The sequence below is a fragment of the Astatotilapia calliptera genome, chromosome 3 (genome assembly GCF_900246225.1).
Source record: "Astatotilapia calliptera chromosome 3, fAstCal1.2, whole genome shotgun sequence".
In the NCBI taxonomy this organism is placed as follows: Eukaryota; Metazoa; Chordata; class Actinopteri; order Cichliformes; family Cichlidae; genus Astatotilapia; species Astatotilapia calliptera.
In genome coordinates, this window is record NC_039304.1 from 245918 (window position 1) to 268503 (window position 22586).

General features: G+C 39.8%; 3 protein-coding genes across 5 annotated transcripts in view; 1 reads left to right on the forward strand and 2 right to left on the reverse strand.

The window, feature by feature from the left end:
- Positions 1-7398, reverse strand: part of ablim2 (actin binding LIM protein family, member 2) — a 95445-nt gene extending 88047 nt beyond the window's left edge. The window contains exon 1 of the mRNA XM_026157972.1: positions 7103-7398. Within this exon, the coding sequence (XP_026013757.1) occupies positions 7103-7115 (13 nt within the window). The 5' untranslated portion in view covers positions 7116-7398. The remainder of the gene's footprint in view (positions 1-7102) is intronic.
- Positions 7399-8441: 1043 nt separating this feature from the next.
- zcchc4 (zinc finger, CCHC domain containing 4) lies at positions 8442-21835 on the forward strand. The gene is made up of 13 exons (XM_026158088.1): positions 8442-8632; positions 12747-12865; positions 12949-13031; positions 13147-13419; positions 13984-14064; positions 18900-18972; positions 19055-19205; positions 19660-19760; positions 20261-20382; positions 20996-21071; positions 21177-21228; positions 21332-21479; positions 21590-21835. Exons 1-13 carry the CDS (start codon positions 8545-8547, stop codon positions 21711-21713), a joined length of 1491 nt encoding a protein of 496 aa, XP_026013873.1. The 5' UTR covers positions 8442-8544; the 3' UTR covers positions 21714-21835.
- Positions 14902-18883, reverse strand: LOC113015796 (nuclear factor 7, ovary). 3 transcript variants are annotated; one of them, XM_026158121.1, is made up of 8 exons: positions 18650-18883; positions 18037-18255; positions 17433-17528; positions 17056-17292; positions 16950-16969; positions 16722-16852; positions 15629-16014; positions 14902-15500 (listed from the first exon to the last, which is right to left on the reverse strand). In XM_026158121.1, exons 2-8 carry the CDS (start codon positions 18244-18246, stop codon positions 15393-15395), a joined length of 1188 nt encoding a protein of 395 aa, XP_026013906.1. In that variant the 5' UTR covers positions 18247-18255; positions 18650-18883; the 3' UTR covers positions 14902-15392. The 3 variants fall into 3 exon arrangements, with proteins under 3 accessions (XP_026013906.1, XP_026013888.1, XP_026013897.1); XM_026158103.1 differs by having other exon boundaries at positions 14902-16014; XM_026158112.1 differs by lacking the exon at positions 18650-18883 and having other exon boundaries at positions 14902-16014; positions 18037-18502.
- Positions 21836-22586: the final 751 nt, after the last annotated feature.

A 22586-nucleotide genomic window follows, 5' to 3' on the forward strand; every position in this document is an offset into this window, starting at 1 on the left:
CTGCCCCTGCAACCCGGCCCCGGATAAACGGAAGAAGATGGATGAATAGATAAATAGATAAAAAAGGCCAGGGCTAACTTGGCTAGCTATCTGATCAAGTTTGCATTTGGTCCAAATCTATCTGTGTTCACTCTATTTCACTTTTCACCTTGAAACTAAATAAAGTTGTGGAATTGTTCCTACTGAAGTACAAGAGTAATTTTTACAGATGTAATATTTGCGCTTCGATCCGAAACACTGAACTAAATGTCTGTAGAGTCACACGGAATAAACAACCAGCCATTCCTGCCTTCATCAAAGGCCCACGTAAAACAGCAGGCTGCAGAGAAATGCCACAAGCTAACACCACACTGCAAGTTTAATCACTGCTCTGAAGCCCCAGGTCAGGGGTTTAGCACCACGGAGTTCAGCCAGTATTTATCCCAGTAAGAAGAGCTATGGTGTCTCTCTAGATCAGCAACACAGTTGCTGGGTCAACTGCTTTTTCATCCAGCACTTCTGGGTCACCATTGTAGCAGCAAGAGCATGACCACAAGCGATCTTTCCCAAAACACATAAAAGGCTATTGCAGATTTGTTACAGTTACATTTTGTTACAGGTGACATAACTGTATAAAGCTGCTTCAGTATCACTTGAAAAGCTCAGAGCCATTACTTATGTTGTTAGTAACATCTGTAATCTTCGTACAGATGTGAAAAGGGTCTGAGACATGTTTGTGGACTACAGCTTTGATCATGATTTACAATCCACCATGAGCTGTTCTAAATACTGCTCAGTGGTCCCTCTTTACTGTTCTCTGCAATGGCAAAAGTTTTTGTGAGGAAGTGAACTTTCTGATCATTTAACAATACTAATTTGGTGATTATAAAAAAATTAGATTCAATGATAATTATTTAATTATCATTATTGCGATCTATCACAGTAACTAAATCAGTTACTGACCTATACTGACTCATATCCCAGATGAAACAAATTGTTCCTATTTATATAAGCACATATGCATGCTTGTGTATCATCTCCACTTTCTTCTTCTCCACTTGCAGAGGAAAAAACTTACTGAAAGAAAAAACGATATCCCCATTCTCGACACACAAACAATAAACTGCACACACACACACACACACACCCTGGAGGCACATGCCTCAGAGGGCAGAAAGCACAAAACAATGCTGCACCTCCTGTCTTGTGAGACACATTATTTAACTGCACAGAGGAAGGTGGAAGCAACGTTTCTGCAAAACTGTGACTAATGCCAAAAATTATAATTACACATGAATGTTTGCTCATTAGCTTGTACTCAAAGTTTCCTGCGCCTTAGCTGGTGCCAATGTTATTTTTCAGTGGTAAGAAGATTTTGAAATATTCTGCAATGATGCACAGCGTTAGGTGTGCAACAGCATCAGTTTGCATGAGTTTGTGGAGATTAAAAAATAAAATAAAACATGTAAATAAACTGAAACAAAATGTTATCCATGTTGCCACTCCCACATAATTTGGTCATAGACACAATGGTAACCTCTGTTACAAGCAGGGCTGCAGACAGACACACAGCTCCTCAACTCATTAACAGCTCAAGTAGTTAATGTTCATGTACACCAAGCATGACTTTAGGAGGAGTTTCATAGGTCAGGTTTCAACAACCTGGCCTGTGCACACATTAATGTTAGCCACTTAACTATTAGTAATTACCCGACAGCCACCTGTTACCCATGTGTTACCATGAACATAGCGGCTAGTATACTGTAGTTGGAATGACAGAGCAGATTACAGACACACAGAGTGTGGAGAACTAATCTGAGCAAAGAATAGAGCAAATCTGGAGCAGAGCAGCCAAATCAGATGGGTGAAGCTGAAGAGCTGAGCTGCAAAGAGCAGAAGACTGAAGTGGAGCAATGTGAACTGTGGATGAGGGACATTCTGCAGGCAGATGTGGATAAATGATGAACTGTTTTTCATTGTTGTAGCCAACTTTATCCGAAGGTTCCTGGTAGCGTTTCCACAATGCTCTTCTTCTACAATTATGAAATTATTTAGATATTATGTATTGTGTTGTTTGTTATACTCTTTGTTTATTCGTAGGTTCTAAATGTTTAAAATTTATAATAATTTTTTTTTTTTTTTTTATTGTAAAACCACTAAACTTGAACTGAAATGCTGAATTTTGTTAAACCTAACTTATAGTTGGGGAAATATATTGGAAACAGACCCAAAGAAAAACTCTTACTAAAACAAAAACAATTGAATATTTTTCTAAAAGATTTTTAGTTTATCAAGTCTTGGAAAAAATCCTGCTATTTAAAGGGAAAAGCAGCTAGCTCTGTAGGCTAAATGTAGCTTAGCAGCCTAGCTTACAGAGCGCAGCCCAGTGTAGCACAAACATCAGACTAACAAGGATCTAACTCTGAAACAAAAAATAGGTTAATTCATGAAATACAGAACGATCTCACTAAATTCCGCTATAACTAAAGTTAAAGTGCCAGAAGGCTTTCCCGATTTGGTTTTCTAATTTGTCAAGGGTGGTGCTGAAAAGACACTTGGTTTTGAGCCTGTGTAGACTGTGGTCATAGTTAGGGTCACTAAAATCAGTGAAAGTTCAGCCTAGAAGCAATTTCCACTAGCCATAATGTGTTTTGATAGGACTATTTCCATAAACTTGTTTTAGGTTCTGAACATTTGGCCTTGAGGATATCATTAAGAGGTCAGCAGGTTCATATTAGGAGAAAACTGTAAGAAACAGTATTGATTAGACCTCTCTTCATGTGACCTGTGGCGTAATCTGAGCTGTAATTAACAGGCAAATTCACCGATGTTCCATCCCTCTTTGTCACTGATTCCACTGTGGTTAGGGGGATCAGTGCTGTCAATGTGTTCCAGCTTAGGAAATACCTTGATTACAAGGCCTGGAAATAACCTAATCTACTGTAACTCTGAACCTACTGTACCTCCTTCATGCATCTACTTGTATTTTTATGGAACTGAAAGAACGCAGACTGATCTGAAAACGAAAGACTTTCTGTCAGGGTATATTCATCATCTCTAAGAGGTTTATTTTAACTTGGTCATATCCCGAGCCCAAGAATCTTCATAGTGTCAAATTCAAGTGTTACTAGTAGGGCTGGGCCATATCATACCGTTCACGTTAATACCGGTGTAATGCTGGGCAACGATAAGAAAATGAAATATCGCGATAGAATATGTGTAAAATACGCATGCGCAGTGCCTTTGTTTACATACGCACATGGCGGCGACGAAGAATGAGAAGAGCGAAAGTGGATCGTTGAATGAAACGGATGAACCAGGATTGGTTTGTAAAAATGTTGCAACTTCAGTGGTGTGGGACTGGTTTGGCTTTCATCCGTCAGATACACAACAAAGCACTATTTTTGGTAGAGCATGCTAGCGGGCCGTCGTTATTACCGTGTTTTTTGGAAAATACGGCACACTTAAAATCAATCCTTTGATTTTTCTGAAAATCGACAGTGCCCCTTATAATCCCGTGTGCCTTATGTATGAATTCTGGTTGTGTTTACTGACCTCGAAACGGTTTTATGTACACGGCGCTCGAAAATCTGTCAAATGTTTTAGTACGACTTTGCTAAGCTATGAAGCCGCACCGCTTGATGGATTGTCGGAGCATTACGGCTATCGTAGGCGAAGCCTCGCGGAGTGATACGTACTGTGCTTCAACATAATATTACCGTATTGTGTGTGTATAACCTCTTTTTAGGTTTTGTGGATATTATACATGGTTATGCTGAGGATATGTCGGCCAGTTTCCACTGGAAATGCCTTTTGGTTAAACTGTCAGCAAGGAATTTGCATTTGCACTGTTAAATTTTTATATAACTTTAATGCACTTAAAAAAGCTGCTTGCTTAAGTGAAAATACATTGATGGGTTTTTTTTTGTTTGTTTTTTTTTGCACTAATAAAGTTTATTTATAATAAAGAGTATTTTGTCTAGTTTCAATTATATCGTCAGTTATATCGTTATCGCAAATTTTCAAATGTAAATCGTGATAAATATTTTTGGTCATATCGCCCTGCTCTAGTTACTAGACAACCGCACTGTGGATCTCTCTTTCCTTAGTTCTTTATTTTTTCTTAAGAACATTACCTGAATTGAGGCCTGGAACTTCATCTATGAACAGTCCCATTGGGTCACACTGGTTCTGGAAGGACAGTGTGGTTTGAGATAAAGAATGAATCAGGTTTGTCTGTTTCACTGTTTGGTGAAATGTGACCAGTACCTCAGGATAAAAGAGTCAAAAATGCTAAACATACATATGTAATTAACACATTAAAGCTGGATTATGATCTTACAGCTGAAGGACATTTAAATATGTTGCCTATTGAGATCTGCTATTTGGCAGCTGCAATCCCACACACACACAAGAAGCAAGAAAACTAGAGAACTATTCCTGAAAATTAGTTAAAGAAGAATAAATGTGGTCATACCAAGACTTGTACAAACCCTGGTTTTGCCTTCTGTACTGTGTTTCCAATGATATTTGCACATGGCTCAAGAAATTGTTGCACTTATCACTTATTTTCCCAGAAAAATATGAAAAAATGAGGATTGGCTGGAGACTTTTGCACAGTAATGTAGGACTATGGCAGGGCCAGATAGTAGACTTGGAATTCTTAACATTATTTTACAATGAGATTAAGATAAGGGGAAAAGTCAGAACAGGACAGTAACGGGATTGTGATCTGGAAAATATCAAAAATCAACTTAATCCAGTGAAAGGAAAATATCTCAAAACATAACTTTCGTTTTCCAATAACATGCTCAATCATCAAAACAAGCTGCCAGTGCTCCAAGCTTCCTTGTTTTCAGAAACACCCTCTGTAAAGATTAATGAACACATCTCTTCGAAATAGACTTTTTTTGCTAGCTAAACACACTGAAATACAACAGCACCTCTTCAACAGATAAAGCTGTTTATCAGAAGCATACTGATCCTGTGTGTGCAGACCAGCTGTCAGCATGCTTAGGTAGAGATCTGAATCCCTAATCACATATTTTACCAACATTCTTCATCAGCTAAAAAGTTACATCTATCAAAATGCATCACACAGAAAGGTGACAAAGTCGCAGAGTAATGCCATCTCAGGGTTGTCTCTTTCTCCATCAGATTATAATGGTGTGCACACTGCAGCACTCTCATTAATGCCTCCAACAGCCACGGTTTCCTCATTGAAGCTGAGGACAGTCCATTTTCCTGTCTTGAAGAACCCAATCTCTTTCCCTACTAATACTCACATTTCTACTTGTTTTGGATTGGACAGCCTCAGATTCCAAGTTTTAAAATCTGACATCTGGTAAAAGACATCAGGAAACAGAAATGGCGGGGAAACATGTATGCATCATCAAACGTGCATCTTACTAGAGTCTCAAAATAATAATTATTTATACTGGCCCTTGGTGCAGCTCCTCATTTCATCAAGAGTCATAAAGTGAGCAATTTTAGCTCCTTTCTCTTAAAGGCCAGTCTCCCTCCCTCTTTCCTCTGATTGTCTTTGCCCCCACAAACAGTGTTTGAACAACAGCTGGGTGGGACTGCTGTGCTTACAGCCTTTCACTGACATAATTAAAATCCAAAAGTAGAAAAAATATGTTGTAGTCTGAATCCTAAGTGTTTACTCATTTCTTTAAACAATTTTTAACATGAGTACACATCTGCAATGATACTAACTCACTGGCCACTTTGTGAGGTACAGCAGTTTAGCTACTCATTATGGCAAATACACACACATGGCAGACAGTTCATATGATCACAATGACCTGCTGAGGTTCAGGCCAAGCATCAGAATGAAGGAAAGGTGCTTTGAAGTAACGTTAAACATGTCATGGTTGTTGGTGCCAGATGGGCTGGTCTCAGTATTTTAGGAACTGCTGATCTACTGGGGTTTCCCTTAACAACCAGGGTTTACGGAGAATGGTCCAAAAAAGTGAAAATAGCCTGTGAGCGACCTTGGCCATAGGTCAGAGGACAGCTTTGAGCTGATAGGAGGGCTACAGTCATTAAAATAACCACTCGTTGCAGCCAAGAGCATCTCTGAATGCAACACAAATTATGAACCAGATATGCTGCAGCAGCACAGGCGTTACTCCTGCCAGCTAACAACAGGAAACTACAGTTCACACAGCCTCACAAACTTCAACAAAAGAGGAAAAAAACATTTGGATGATAGGGTCAGGATGGAGCCGTCCTGCTGGCATCAATGGCTCATGCTGTGGAGGCTGAGCTGAGTTTGAACACCACTGCCTACCTGAGCATTGTTGATGACCTTGTCCATCCCTTTATGAGACTGCCTACTCATCTTCTGTGTGTTATTTGTGAGCTATAACACATCCATTTGTAATTTACCCTTAAGCAAATTTATGTCTTAACAACATTTTATTTACTGCCACACCTCATGCCCGAGGAGCTTTATCGCATTAGGAACTTATTATTGTGGAACTTGTGTTGCAAGTTTAGCTCTTGGATTTATTTGCACAAGCAAACCAGAATGGCACTTAACTGCCTAGTTGACACGACACACAGACTTCAAATAACGATCAACCTTTTTGTGCCACAGCTGGCAGCACCTCACCAGAAGTCAGGCCTGCTGTAGACACAGAGGCATACAGTCAATGCAGAGCCACATGATGAAAAGAGCCACCAAAGCCACTGTGGGTGTAGCTGCAACCTAATTAACCCACATAATATCATTTCTCAAAGGGATTAAAGCTGAAGCTTTGTCTAAACTTCAGATTCTAGTCTTTAATGTAGAATCTGTTATCTAGGTGCGTTCTGGTGCCCCTTTTGCAGCAAAGAGAGGGAATGAACTATTTTTATGTTTTAACCGATTATAAATACACTTTAACCATATATTCCACACCTGATCACATAATAACAAACAAAAACAAAAAAGCACCATTACCTGAGACAAAGAAGAAAAGACACAGTATTGATCAGCTAACTGGATTTTATGATGATCCTTTTAAAAGATATTATAGAAGATATTATTGGAATGTTTCTATTAATACTAAAACATTTGCGTTTGTGTAGTTAAAAAACCGCAGTGTTTAATGTAAAATAGTCTAATCGGTCTTACCCGTGCTGCTCATGGTGCCAGTCAGATATATTCTCCAGTCAGATGATGCACAGTAAACAAGTCACTATCCACATTAACAGTACATGGATGCAAAGCGCGCAAGCTTCAGTGGCAGCCAGCCGAATGAATGACAGAGAGATGTTTACACGGGAAAGTGCAGCAGAGAGTCCGGCTGTGCCTGGCTGCTGACGCCGCACAGATTTCCACAAACAGCTGCACCGTGAGGACAATGTCCTGCACACACTGCAGAACTGCGCTGCCTCTCCGTACAGCAGACGGTGCAGGTTGGGTGTGGGCGCACGGTGCAGAAACGCTAGTGTCAAACTCGAAAGAAGAAGGGATTGAGCAGTGTCCGGTGCGTCATTTCAAAATAAATGTCAGTTTGAACGCTGACGGTTAAGTAGCGTATCTGTGCTCTATGTTATAAAATGTAGCAGAAATGCGACCTTTATATCTGGGCTACTGGGAATCCCAAAGCTACTTTTTACTCTCTGTTTGTGCGAATTTGATCTGAAAATATAATAAATATATGGAATATATGTATAACAAATAAATACTGGCAAATGTTTTTGTTGGAACTTGTTATTCTGTTTAGATTTTAGGGGTAAGCGTCTCGGGAGAGTTTTTCCATCACTCAAATAAAAGAAAACATTTGGAGATGATCGATTCCTTCTTATTTCACTAAAATGTATTTTACTTTGAAGACATAAACTGCAAGCTTCCTGTTTGGATTTAGGTAACAGCGGCAGTGTTGTCTCTTGAAGCTTCAGCATCCAGCCGGCAGTTCCAGAGCAGTCATCGGGCTGACAGCGCCACTGCGCTCATGGCTCGGAATTTATGGGAATTGTATTTTTCTTAAAGAAAACCCGCCGTGTAATGACAGAGTATCCAGCGGTGGACTACATTCCTCCTGGTATAAAGAAACCTCATTGTAAAAGTCGTCTTTGTTTTTGAATACTTATTTCACAAAAATTCATTCTAATTTGAAATAAATCTATTGCTAAATATACAGGTAAGGAAAGGGTTCTGTGGTTCAACACTAATATATTTAATGATTTTTTTTAAACTACTGCTCCTTGGACAATCAATGTCCAATTAATTATAAAATAAATTATGATTTTGCATGTGAATTAAAGTCACTCCATACAATAGCATAAATTCCTAAAATATATCGATAACACATCGGATTTTATCATGATCTTACTCCTATTAACCACTACCAATACAATTAACCCCACACAACTGAAATTCGTAAATTTTGACAACAATTTCAGTAATCATCAAAGTAAACTGGACCAATGAGCTTATTTCAGCTTTTGTTTTGCCTTCTGCGACAACGTGGTTGTGACGTCATATCTCCGCGACAAGAAAAGGGCTTCATGGGCACGCCATCATGTTGAAAGGTTTAAAGCTAAACTTTGTTGTTGCATAAAATCGACAGAATGGATGTAAACGAGGAATATGGCAACAGTTACGGAATAGAAGTTATTCTCGGTGAGGGCGGGAAAACAGCCCCGTGTTGTTCTCATGGTAAGTTTACTTAGAGTAAGCCAAACTGAGTTTGATGTCTTATTTTAAAGTTGCTTAGCCTTTTTATTGATATACTTAGAACAAGATTGTCTGTGATGATATTATACATGTAATCAAGGTATTTTAATATATCCTGCCTATAGTAGCTAGCAGTAATAGGGGTGTATTTCTGAAAATGAAATCTACTACATATAGTATAGCGTGTGTATATAGTACACACGCTTACAGGTGTCGTGCCAAGGAAGGCATCTCCGACAGAGTTTGTTTACCCTTCGTCTCCAGCATCCACTGGGTTGTCCAAATCACGGACAAACGGTATCTCTCATTCTTCATTTTTAGTTCACAAACACTTCTTATAATGACTAACTACTCCTGAAATTTTGGAGATGTTAGCTCTTTATACAGCAAAGTTACAGCTCCCCACGCTGGGGGAACAAATTCCGTCGTGGATACGTACCTTGGCACGACCGGTTTGGACTTTCTTTTTCAGTGATCAGTGGTTGTTGATCAATGGTCACGAGAATTTGCATAATTATGACCTTTGTTCCTTCAGTGGGCTGGTTTCAGTCATTATGCAAATGTACTGTTTAAGTCTGGGGAAACCTGCAGTCAGCTGAGACGGAAGACGTCACTTGGATGATGACGAAACGTTTCTCCCACTGAAAACGCTCCGTCCAGATGAACAGAATCAACTTTATGGGACTTTCTTTTCCCTTTAAAATTGCTTTGATTCTTTGTGCCACACATACTGCAGGGTGCAGAACAGGGCCGTGCAGAGAGGTTTAAAGGGGCGGGTGCTCAAAGTTAAAAAGGGGCACATTGAACCAGGCTGAATAACAACAACACACATTCATCAAGAATCTAATATGGGAAGGGCAGGGCTGTGTTGATCTGAGACTGTAGACAGTAAAAAGTCCACAGGAGAGATGGTAGCTGATTAAACAAGTGTCATGAGATAATAACAAAATGCAAAGATTGGTGACAGCGCTTGGAACCATAAGGACACAAAAAACTGTGAGAAATAATTTAGGCTCTGCCTGTGAATCACTCTTTGCTTCTCTTCTTCCTTCCATCCCATCATTTCATATATCACTCTGCACTTGCTGTCTATCTGAGAACAAGGCACAACTTGCTATTGCAATAAACTATAATCTAATTATCCACACCTAACAACTCCAGCACTTAATCTATAATAAAATGATGACAGAAAAATGTTATAGCCCTGCCTTTAGTAGCCTCACACAGCTCCTACTGTTTCCTCCTCATGTCCTTACCAGCCATGTCTGGACAATGTTAAAAATCCATATACATAAAACACACACATGCACACACAGTGACATTTTAGATCTTCTTCAGAATACTGTATATACTATGGGCATCACTGTGCTGATTCAGAATCCTTACATTATTATTTATTACTAGAGCTACAATAATAAAGCAATGAGGAGGGGGAAGTAATAAATATGAAATAATGTATTTATGATGATTCCATTTGTTTCACTATCCACTCTGTGCAGGGGCAAAGCTTATTACATTTTTAAAACTGTAGAGATACAATAATTTCACTACTGTAAAATCCAAATTTTGTCTTATTTAAAATATAAATCTAATATAATCTGCTTCTTAATGTATGTTCTTTAAAATACAGCTTGTGTTTTTAAATATATTATAATAATTATTATGTGGACATGCATATTAGATCGTTTTTTAGTGAAATATAATCCCTCCAGAAAGGCAGGAAAAGCTCTGTAACTTACTTTAAAACTAAATATGTTTCTAAATACTTTAAAACTAAATATGTTCCCAAAAACGGTGACAGAGCTACAGACCCATGACAGCCAGGTAGCCAGCAGCTATGACCAGCACTACTTGTGCAGTTAATAAAAGGACAGGTAATGTTTGTCGCGCTGTTGCACACACAGCACACTCGTTTGTTTCAGTTCGTCAGTTGCTACAAGACAGCTTACCAACGTGTACGTAATAAGCCAATACTCCTGGGTGCTATACACTACAGTGCACGCTGTACACCTACTTACTGGTTTTGTGGCATCAGTCTGTGTCTCTCCTACAGCTCCGGACAGCAGAGTGAAGCTGACCCCCCACCCACTTGAAACGTAAAGGCAAATAGGCGGAGCGGTTAGTGCTACGTTTGTGCAGATTTGTGCAGGTAAAATTAGCGTTTGTGCTAGTCAGCTGAGACTGAAGAAGTCACTTGGATGAGTGACGAAACGTTTCTCCAACTGAAAATGTCCAGATGAACAGAATCAACCTTTTGGGATTTACTTACCTGGATGATTAAGCACGCATCAAGACGTTATTTTATTAAAAATTTTAAAATGTTAGCAGCACAAACAAGCATTTTTGCAGCACAAACCAGCACAAACGTTTGACATCAATTTTGTTTGATTCCATTAATATGGGGGGGCTGGTTGACCTCTGTTGACCTCTAGAAATTTTTGTTAATATCTTTAAAATAATAACGGCACAAACAAAAATTTCTGCAGCACAAACCAGCACAAACGTAGCACAAACGTTTGATACCACTTTTGTTTGATTTGGGTAATGTGGGGGGGCTGGTTGACCTTTTGACCTTTACATTTTCATTAATATCTTTAAAACAGAAGCAGCACAAACGAAAATTTTAGCAGCACAAACCAGCACAAACGTAGCACTAAAAAAGTAGACCATTTTGGCCCGTTTTGGAGCAGTCTGGGGGGATGGTGACCTTTGAATGACCTATAAAATAAAGTTTAATATCTCGGAAACGGTAGCAGCACAAACGCTAATTTTACCTGCACAAATCTGCACAAACGTAGCACTAACCGCTCCGCCTATTTGCCTTTATGTTTCAAGTGGGTGGGGGGGTCAGCTTCACTCTGCTGCTCCGGACCGCTAAAAATGCGCGTGCTCTTTGTGAGCTCGTTCCCGGCTCGTAACCAGCGCGTTCTGCCGTCAAGGGCGATCATTGGTTAAATGTGATCATGTGACTGATGCAAGCCAGATCCTTTTATTTAGCAAAACTGTGATTAATAGTTAAATATTATTGTTGAGGGGCACAGACAGGACTCCGCACGCACGCACACACACATAAAAAAAAAAAATAATAATTTTTTTTTTAAAAAGTTGCCTCAACAAAAGGGCACTTTGGGCACCCATCAGGAAAGGGGCGGGTGCTCAAGCCCCTCTAGCCCCCCCCCTGCACGTGCCTGGTGCAGAAAACATTTCTCACATATTTTGGTTGCAGTCGCAGTTGTCTGCTATACATTGTTTGACCACATCTCTATGGTGCTCTCGGGCCATTTGAGTAGACTGAACTCATTGTGAGGTTCAAGAAACCAGTTTGAGATTATCCAAACTTTGTGACACGGCTCGCTATCCTGCTGGGAGCAGCCATAAGAGAATGGACAAGGTGGCAGAACTGGAGTAGGCTGTGGTGTTTAAATTATCAGCTGGTACTAGGGAGCCCAAGTGTGCCAAGAAAATAAGCTCCCACATCATAACAGCAGCAGCTCCCTGAACTGTTGATACAAAGCACATGCACCCATCACTTCATGTTACTTACACCAAATTTTGCTGTCCAAACATCGCTGTAGAATTCTTAAGTCATCAGACCAGCCAATGTTTTTCCAAATTTGTGAGACCATGCTCAAAGTTTTGTAGACTCACTTACCTGTTCTTAGCTGAAAGGAGAGGCACCTGCTGAGGTATTATGTTGTGCATTCAGACATGCTCTTTTGCATGCCACGGTCAGCTAAAAGCAGATTAACTATTCTTCTCTGGCTTCAACGCCATCAGGGAAGCAGTTTGGCACAAAGTACTGACCGTTTTCTGTAAACCCTAGAGATGGTTGTCTCAGTGGGAACACCAACTATGCTACATTCAAAGTGACTTAAATTACTTTTCTTTACGATTTTTATGCTCAGTTTGAATTTCAAAACTTTAAATACATTTAGTTACTGCCATGCTATTGGGCGATTAAATATTTCTGTTTAATGAACAGGTGAGCTGAAGACTTTAGCCCATGTTTGTGTGACCTTCCGGGGTTAGAAATGACCCATATTATTCTTCTCTGTGGAATATAACAAACTTTTAACAACTTTGTATATTTTGTCAGGTCCTACCTTGCTGTTTGAGAAGGTTTGTAAAGGAGGAGAAAAAAGTCGGAGGTTTTATGCATGTTCGGCCTGTCGAGATAGAAAAGACTGCAACTTCTTTCAGTGGGAAGATGAAAAGGTAGGCTTACTGGAAAATTCCAGAGCTCATGATAAAACGATGTAAGACATCGATCAGTTTGTTTCAATTCACTTGCGTCAAAGGTTTCAGAAGCCAGGCTGCTGGCCAGAGAAGCAGAGAGCCAGTCAACGAGGCCCCCTTTCCCCCATAAGGAGTACTGCAGCAGGTGAGATTTTATACTCATTTTGCTTATCTTAGGCTGTTTATAAAGCTTCATTTTATTTATTTAATGCTGATTTTGTATGGGATGACTTTTAGGATATTTGTATCTTGTCCTTCAGATTTCAAAAGTTTGTCTCGCTCCCTCTGGATGAGAAGAAGTTCTGTCAGGACTGTCAGATTCTGCTCCTGCCAGACGAGCACAGCCTTCACTCTGCTCACATATCCACTCCCATTACTGCAGCACAGCTGAGGAGGCCCAGTGCACTGTTGCGTCCCCTGAACAACAAGAAGAGCAACGCACAGTACCTTTTCACGGACCGCAGTGCAAACTTTCTCTTGGATACTTTAGCAGGTCTGGGATACAGGAAAATACTGTGTGTGGGCACACCCAGGTGAGACAGACACAAGTGTGACCTTTGAATGTATCAGAAAATTTGTCTCGGTTATAGTGAAGCATCTTGTCTGAACTGCCTCGATGAATCAGTTCATCTGGTGACTTAAAGCAGAAATGGAGCCATTATGTAACCTAAGGTTTCTAATTTGACTGTGACGAGCTCAACTATGATGATGGAAACACACTAACCAAGTCCTCTCTGCTAATGTACATCTTTCTGTACAACTACACTTTGTGATCTCTACACCCTTGGAAAAACACTACCTTCTATTACATCACATTCTCAAGAAAGTGGCAATGTAGGATTTTGAAATTCATACCATAGGTGCATCTACTTAATTTTGGAGAAGTCTCTCTGTCTATTCCCACTGCAGCATGATTTTGCCTTCACCGTGGGTCACTGTAGGTATGGCATTTGACAGGTGATACATCAATTATGTGTAACTGTCATATACTGAAGGCTAAATATTTTGATTAGTCAAATCTCAGTTAAATGCTTTAAATGTTTAACGCTTACAGATGTGTTTTTCATCAGTAATGAGATTGTTACCTTTTGGGTCAGACTGCAGGAGCTGATCAAGCTGCAAAATCTGGAGCAAAAGCTTGAGCCAATAAAGAGTCTCTTGCTGGACATTGACTTTAGGTAAGTTTGCTAATTTATGCATCAGTTGCTGCTTTCCTGTATATAATAAAGCGTTCCAGGTGTTTGCACATAGGCTATTTTGTGTATATAAAATCAAGGTGAGAATGAATTAGACTGCATTTCACTGAGTCTAACATGTTTATTCTGCAAACCCTCTTTGTGCATTTCAAAGAATGATGACTGAGCAGAACATGGTGGCATTTGAAACCGATGCTAATGTTTCATAATGAGAGAAGATTTCAGGACTGACTGAACGAATATATATGGACTGGCAGTACGTTTCATGACATTACAACCTGATCATCAAGGCCAATTCCAGCTGTCATCAGCCAGTTGAGTAGTGTAGCTTTAGTTACTATGTCTCAGTCTAAATTCTGCTATGTAGCTTTTCAAGGTACTTGTATGAAAGGTTGTGTGTTGCTTTATGGAGAAGTTACCACTATGCTTCTGTGGAGGAGGATGTGGGAATCTGAAGTTTAGCCATTCTTGAAATACTGTTGAATGACAGCCAGTTGTTGACTATATACAGATACCATTACAACTATTTGGCTACTTGAGAAATACTGGTTTTGTTTAATTGGACCTCCTTAAATTTTAATTGAATACCTCTGGGCTAGATGTTCCACATTGTTATAGTGGTGTGGTCAGACTTTTTCATGTTCTTATCATGGGCATTGAATGTCAGGGTACTTTTTAAAAAAGATTTTATCGATCTTTTCTCAGTGTGAAACCATTGTAGAAGATACATTTTTACCCCTTAATGCCTAGTGTATCATATGTGATACAAATTAAAACTCATATGTTCAAATAAATATTTCATTTTTTTTATTGCCAAAAGATTAAATAAACACTCCATAAATCTTTTTAAAAAAATTAGCAGTTATTTCATGGATCAGGCTTCAAAGGTCAAAAGCATATATACAGGCACAAATATGTACTTGTGTATATTTGAGCCGATGACCCTGGAATCAGATTTGGGGATGATTTCATCAGACTTTCTGAACTTGTGTAAATCTATAATCCTTTGTAGAACCTACAGTTCCGAGTTTTCCATTGTTCTAAGTTTTGGTCTCATGAGTGCTGTCAAGAGAATCCTTTTTTTATGCTGGCAAAGATAAACTACCAGTTGTAGTCAATTGATCAAATTATTTACAGGCCCTGTCAAGGTAAAAATAATTTCAGTGCCATCTGTTAAAAGACTTAAGTGTATATTTGAGCCTTTAGTCATTAAAGCTTTTATGCTGTACAATCGTTCTACGTAGCTCAAAGATATAGCATTCATAGCATTCATCACAATGATGAGCATATGTAAACTTCTAAGCACAACTTTATGTAGAATATGATAATGGTATCACAGAAACTTCTGGGAACAAAACTCCAAGTGGTTTGGCCAGACCTGATTGTCCGGTGGTCTCAGGAAGCGTATGGCGGGGTACAGGGGTTGAGTGAACTGGTGATGAGCTCTGTCGAACACCGGTGTCATGGCTGCTGAGAACTTTTGCAGGACAACCATGTTTTTTGCATCGTAAAATATCAGCTGGCCTTTATCATAATTAACCCACACTCCCACTTTTCTAATTGGAGTCTGCCCCACTCCTTGACATGATATGTGCCGGTTGTTGTGCCACGCGGTCAGATTGCGGTTCTGAAACTCTACGCACCATGAGTTCCTGTTTCGGCCCAGCTTGGCGCCCTTGTCATTGCCCTTTCTCTCAAGGGTGTCATAGGCTACACCCACAGCCCAGGCTGAGCAGCAGCGGACATTTACCTCCCAGTAACTCTGACCTGCTGTGATGGGAGAGGACCCCAGAGCACAGCATACCTTATCAAACTGAAGGGGATGTTCTGGAGCTGGGCAAGCAGAGCCAGAGAAGGACATGCCCCGCCCCTCTGATGTCACTCTGATCAGATTATGGCAAGACTGCCTGTCGATCATTATGGGGAAAGAATCTGAAAAGAATGAAATAATTTGTTAATGAGATTTTGATCTTTTGTTATTATCAGAGTTACTGTAAACAAATTGTAAACAAATGTATTATTACTCGTGATTGTAGCAGATGGCGCCGCATATTTAATTTGACAGGTTATTAGTGTTACAGGGTGGGGATGGGGGGAGAGGTCAAATTGCTTAGGAAGTGGGCTACTGGAGCACAGCATACATGGAAATGGACTGACAATATGGAATTGATGGAATGCTTCTAATGAGAGAAGACCAATGCATGTGGGAACTATGGATAAGTAGAAAGCCAACATCCACACTTATTAAGAAGCACCTGGTGGCTCAGTGCATTAGCATCAACAGCTCAGCAAACAGCTGATATCGGCTATTTGGATCTACTAAGTTGAGAGTTGATGGATTTGATGCCATGATCATCAATACCTATATTTTGACCTAAACACCATCCAACCATTTTTTCACACAATGACTGATTTATTTGTATATGCAGCAAATGAGTAATCTGGAGCAGACATTTATTGTAGATTGCAGGGGGGGGGAAGAAAAACGTTTATTTTTTTTGGTGTTATTTTAACCAGATAAAGCATCCCTTGGTTGGCCTACTTTGTTCTGTCATGCTCCCAAAGTACACCTAACTTCACTCACTCTGCTGCTGTAAATGAGTTAGCCTGATAGCATGTAGATGTAAGCATCTTAGTACCTAAGAGTAGAGTCTTCCTCTGCAGCCTGGCCTTGAGGTTTTTGGAGATGGAGGAGAGTGTTTTTAGAAGCCTCTCGAATCTCTCTTCATTCAGCCTGATTTCCTTCTCAGACGTGTCTGGCTTCTTAAGGCTGGAGGAGTGGTGACAAAGATCAAAGTGAGGCACAGAGGTGTGATTTAGACCTGTACGGGGATGAAGCAGCAAAGGTAAAAGGTGCAGCGATTTACCTTGCAGTCTCAGAGTGACCCTTGAGATGAGACATAAGCAGAAATACTGGTTAAAATAAAAGAACACTACTTATAGCTTTGTTATTGAGCTGTATGTAAATCAGACCTGCTCGCCTTCCTTCGCTGTGGTGCTTTTACTCAACGTTCTCTGTATGCTGCTCATGCTCTTGGTGACCTGGTCGTGGTAGTTATCCCACTTCTTTAGAACCTGGTCCAGCTTGGTCCTTGTATGCCTCAGGTCCAGCTCCAGGGAGTCCAGGATCACCTGTTCATCCTGCTTCAAAATGCACCGCATGTTCTCAAAGTGCTCTCGAACCTGCTGCTTCATGACCTCTGTGGTCCTCTTCAGTAAGGAGCGTGATTAAGAGGACATGTTATTAGGGATTTATTATATATCATTGCTCTGTTTGCAGTCCTTGGACTTGGTGGTCAGAAATGTATTAGGTAATTTTTCAGTGCTGGTAGTTTTAGGTTTTTACTTACAGAGAGATCGGCCTTGCGTTTCTTCAGAGACTGGATGCGCGCCTTAGTCTTGGACGTTTCAGCCTGCAGCTCCTGGATACGTCTGGTTAACTGCTCCTGCAGACAACAGGACATTTTTTGTATCATAAATGATCTAAATGATCGGTCTTTGGCACCTGATGATTCTATGATCTATCTATCCCGTCATACTTGTTAATCAGTTCCTGCTGTTCTTTAAAGAGTTCGACACTAAACTGAGATTTATATGACAGTATTCCTTTTCTTTTTTTGGGGCTGCTGGTTGCTGAGCTCTCGAATAAAGAAAAGTTTTATAGAGAGAAAATGCACAGTGTTGCCTTGATTAGGTCACAGTCATTATGGCCTATGACCCATGCGTAGATAGTGGTAAAATCTCTAAAGTCTGTGTGTAAGAATCACAGAGTAAATACTTCATGCAGCATTGTATTCGCGCCCTGGAGTTCCCCCACCCCTGACCTACAAGATGTTAATCCACAAGCCGGGTTTATGGAGATTGGCAGCACTAGAGCGACTTATTAATATTTAGCAGCTAGTTTTAATGCTATAGCCGATTGGTGTATGTTCCAGCCAATCAAAACATCTGTACCTGAGAGGGTTGTGCGGTTTTGGCAGCCTTACGCTGTAGTTTGGGTGAACGAGAAAAAGGTTGAATAGTGCCGTCACTGCTGGCGTCCAGTGGAGTGAAGCTCAGCCCGTCTTGCAGTAGGCTGTGGATGCCTTCAGAGGGCGCTAAAAGATTAGTGTAAACGGCTGTTGACGTTCCATTACCGAGGGAGCACGACTCTCTTTCTGCCATTTCTGAGGACTGAACAAAACAATAAAAACAGATTACATTTCTACATAAGTCATTCTCTCATTTACCTTTTATTTAAAAAAGCACTTTCTTGGAATTAGCTTCTGCTGTGTATTTGTGTGTGTATAGATTAAATTAACTCGTCAGGGCTATGAAAAGTTCGAGAAAACCTGTCATTTCATGCCAAGCCTTTACCAAAAATCTATTCCAGATCAGAGTTCCAAGTCTGACCTACTGTAATAATTTAAATAAAATAATAATAATTAAATCCAATGTTTGTTTGTTTTTATTCAAGTTTCAAAGAGACGAATCTGTTCTGTTGTGTACTGTTTAATAAGGCAGCATATCTGGACTAAAGGATATTCTTTAACCATTATCAAATAATGTTGTTTTAAGAACTTCTTACCTGAGTTCGCTGCTGTTTGTTTCTGTAACGTTATGCTAGAAGTGCAGGATGGGTATGTTCCTGGGTAACAAGCTTCAGCTTGCAGCACATAGTCAGACACCTTATCCTTCCCTGCTGTGTTGTTACCTAATGTGCTGTATACCAGTCGTCAATAGGCTCAAACTTGTTCTCTTTTTTTTTTAACCAGCGTCCGGAAGCACTGAACAGTCTGTTGCATAATAAAAAGCCAAACAAAATCTTTCTGTTTCAGGTATGCTCAGTTCTACAGTCAAGATGAGTTCTGTCATTACAACATGTTTAACCATCACTTCTTTGGTGGAGAGGTAGGAGTTGAGCTGATGTCCTGCTAGTTCAGTCAAACTTTCCATCAACAGCCGAGTTTGATAAAGCCTTCTCTCTTATCAGTCATCCAGTGCAACCCTGAAGAACTTCCTCAGAGAGTCTGACGGGGAGAAGGTGGCAATGGTAGCCGACCCTCCGTTTGGTGGTCTGGTGAAGCCCCTGGCCAACAGTTTCTCTCTGCTATCTCACACATGGAAGAAGTTGCAGAGCTCTGGTCAGCACCGCTGTGGAACTTTCAGAATTAATTGTTTCTTTTTATATTTATGACTTGTCTTTTTTTTAATAGGTATAAGATGCAAAAACAAAACTTTATGCTAAAATGTTATCATAATTTAAAGTTGATATGGCTAACATGTTAGCAGACACACAAAGTGGAGCAGCATTAAGATACATTTAGAAGCTCTATTGGGTGTTGGAAAGGAGGTTGGTTGAGAAGTGTAAGACTTTAAATTATACAGACTAACAGCAAAACGAGCTAAAAGAAGCAAAGACTGTAGATTTGCTTACAATCCTTTTCTCTGCAGGTTAGGGTTAAGCTAAAGTTATAGTAGCAGCAAGTCATTGCATGGCTCAAGGAAAGAGACTTTTTGTTTACTATTAGAACTATTACTTTAAATGAAGAAATCTAGTGTTTGACTGTAGCATGCATGTTGTGTTTGTGTGTGCAGACAGCAGTAATGCTAACATGCCCATGATCTGGGTCTTCCCTTATTTCTTTGAGCCTCGGATACTGGAGTGTTTCCCATCATTCAGCATGTTGGATTACCAGGTAACAGCAAGGCAGCAGTTTAGAGTCATCAGCTAATATTACTCTCTGCGTACGTATAGCTTTAGGTTTTTCTAAACTAATAACATTAAGTGATGCGCTATAATATTTACTTGCATAGACACTCATAATTTTGTCGAATGAAAAGTTCCACTGACTCGTACTCTACCCCTTATTATTTATGTTTATCAATCAAATGTGACATAGAGACAACAATTTATGCGCATTCTTAAATTGAAGTTATTTAAAATGTGTTTTTGGCTCCTGCTTCAGCTGCAGCATGCTGACTCACACATAGTTACTGTTATTAGACTACAAACCGAATCAAGGCTATGCTTTTTATCAATGCTCCACTTTCCCTAGATCCTCGAGCTTACTTTATTTATTAAATATTTCAGTGCACTTTACAGTGGAATATTATGGCCACAAAAACAAATAAAAGATTTAGAACTAGAAGTAATGAAATTTCAGTTTTAAAATTTTCAGTTTTTCTTTTGAACCAGGTGGACTATGACAACCATCCTCTGTATAAACATGGAAAGATGGGCAGAAAACAGTCTCCTGTCAGACTCTTCACTAATCTTTCACCCAGAGACATCATCCTTCCCAAAGAGGAAGGTTACAGGTTACTACATGTTCACTCAGTTAAATCCAGACGTGTTCAGAAATAATGTTGGAGATGAGAATGTCTTAAAGTATATGTGATAAAACATTTGAATAGATTGTTATTGGTTTGTGATTTGATGTTAACTAAAAGGGCTTGAGCATAGACTGACCAAAGTCATGTTTTTGGTTAACTGTGGAGAATAAAAATCATCTGTTAATTTTCTCAACTGTAAGAAAATCATCGCCATAAAAAGGGCAAAGTTATGAGCTACATTTAAAAGTGTTTAATTAAAGATATCACATTTAGCACAAAGTTAAGAAGGCAGTTTAATGGGGAAACTAATGGATGCATGAATTCATTGGTGTTATTTGTCATTAATCCCTCAGCTTCATTTTAAAAATGGGGTTGGGGTTTTTATTTTGGTATTTTCAAGACTTTCATATGTGAAGAAATGAACAGCTCATACCGCCAACTCCAGGTTTTCCTTGTGCAGTTAATAAAATGCATAAACACATGAGAGTTTTGTGAAACACAAACTGTCAGACGTCTGTCTGTCTTTTGTGTGTATTTAAGCAACTCTGCACATTTGAATTTAAAGTGTTTAATTTGTGAATGACCCTCTCGTTTTTAGATTTTGCCCTTTATGTGAGAGATATGTCTCATCCCTGAACAAACACTGTGCGAAATGCAACCTCTGCCCATCCAAGGTACGAAACTCGTGTGACTGCATTTTATTTTTAAACTGAAAAGGCACTGCATCAAGTTTCCGTTGAATCTTTGCATGTCACAACCTGTATTTTCTGTGTTTGCAGGACGGCCGAGAATGGAAGCACTGCTCAACCTGTGTGAAATGTGTGAAACCGTGTAGGTCGATTAATCACAGATGCAAACTGATGTGCAGTTACTGATTTCACGTCACACTTCCCATATATTTCTTGTGAATTTATTTAAATATCTTTCCTGTAAGCCTGGGAGCACTGCCAGTCCTGTGGCCGTTGTGCCCTGCCAGACCACCCATGTACCACCCGTGAAGGGAAGGAGGGCTGCTTTAACTGCGGAAGCCCAGAGCACAAACGTAAAGACTGCTCTGTCAAACACACACACAGGTTCAACAGGTGAGCCAGGGATCTGTTCCTGTTAAGGGATAAATCTTGTCACTCCACTCTACCCGTAAGATTTAATATTTACACGTCTTAACTTGCTCGTCTGTGTTTTACTACTCCAGACATCGGACCAAAGCCAAAGTTGGAGGAAAAAAAGGATCCCCCCAGTCCCTCCTCAGACTTAAAGCAAAGAGGAAGTCTGGTGCAGCTCGCAGAGCAAAGTTGTTGGCTGGAAAGTCTCTGTGACTTCAGTAGTCAGGCAGTACCTTCTCAGCTGTGCAATCCAAAGCAATATTTTTTTCCTTTTCAGCATGGTTTTTTTTGGCAGTGGTTTAAAGTGTTGTAACAGAATAAAACTTGAAGGGAGAGTTTGGTTTGTACTTTTCTTTAAATGCTGAACTGACAAGTAAAGCTTTCTGTGGAGGTTTCCAGGTCCACAGCTAAATTTCACATCCACATAATATGGCTTTGTATTCAAGTGTTCTCAAAATACTAGCTTATCACCTTCAGCCAGTACAGAAACAAAGAGCAGTAATCAGTCCTTTTTGATCTGTAACGCTGCAGGTTTTTCCAGGGCCAGCTAGTGTACAGTGCAACCTATAGGTGCAACTAAAGCTTTTTGCATTAATTGCCCATATAATGTAGATTGCACCTGTTTATCATTTTGACTTAGTCTAATTCAGACCAATTTCATTTACAACTTAATTTCCTACAAAATTAAGAAAGACCCCAACAATCAGACAGTCAACAAGATGCATTTAGCATGTTGGGTGATTTAAAAACTCCCTTTTAACAGGAAGAGACCAGCACCAGGCTTAGAGAGGAGCAGCTATTGGCTCAAATACACCTCCTGAAAGACGTGAAAACCCAAGAGCAGCAGCAAAATGGATAGAGAATATGCTGCAGTTCACTAAAATACGTGTCCTTGTGTTCACTATAGGAAAAATGGCTTTTCTCAAGTTTTTCAGAGCTCTGGACTTAAACCTGTAGGCTTGTTTCTGCCCTGTTATTCCCTTTTCACAAGCTCTTCCTGTGAGAGTATTCTGACATTAAAGATTTTATGGCTCAAAAAATTTCAGTGCTCTTCTGAGTATTTCAGCAATTTTGTAATTGCAGTTA

Coding starts and splice junctions, on each gene's coding strand:
- zcchc4 (XM_026158088.1), top strand. CDS start 8,545: ATGGATGTAAACGAGGAATATGGCAACAGTTACGGAATAGAAGTTATT. Junction 14,065..18,899: donor TTGCTGGACATTGACTTTAG/GTAAGTTTGCTA, acceptor TTTCTGTTTCAG/GTATGCTCAGTTCTACAGTC. Junction 21,480..21,589: donor CACACACACAGGTTCAACAG/GTGAGCCAGGGA, acceptor TTACTACTCCAG/ACATCGGACCAAAGCCAAAG.
- LOC113015796 (XM_026158103.1), bottom strand. CDS start 18,246: ATGGCAGAAAGAGAGTCGTGCTCCCTCGGTAATGGAACGTCAACAGCC. Junction 17,529..18,036: donor AAACCGCACAACCCTCTCAG/GTACAGATGTTT, acceptor TGTTGTCTGCAG/GAGCAGTTAACCAGACGTAT. Junction 16,970..17,055: donor CAGCGAAGGAAGGCGAGCAG/GTCTGATTTACA, acceptor TCTCATCTCAAG/GGTCACTCTGAGACTGCAAG.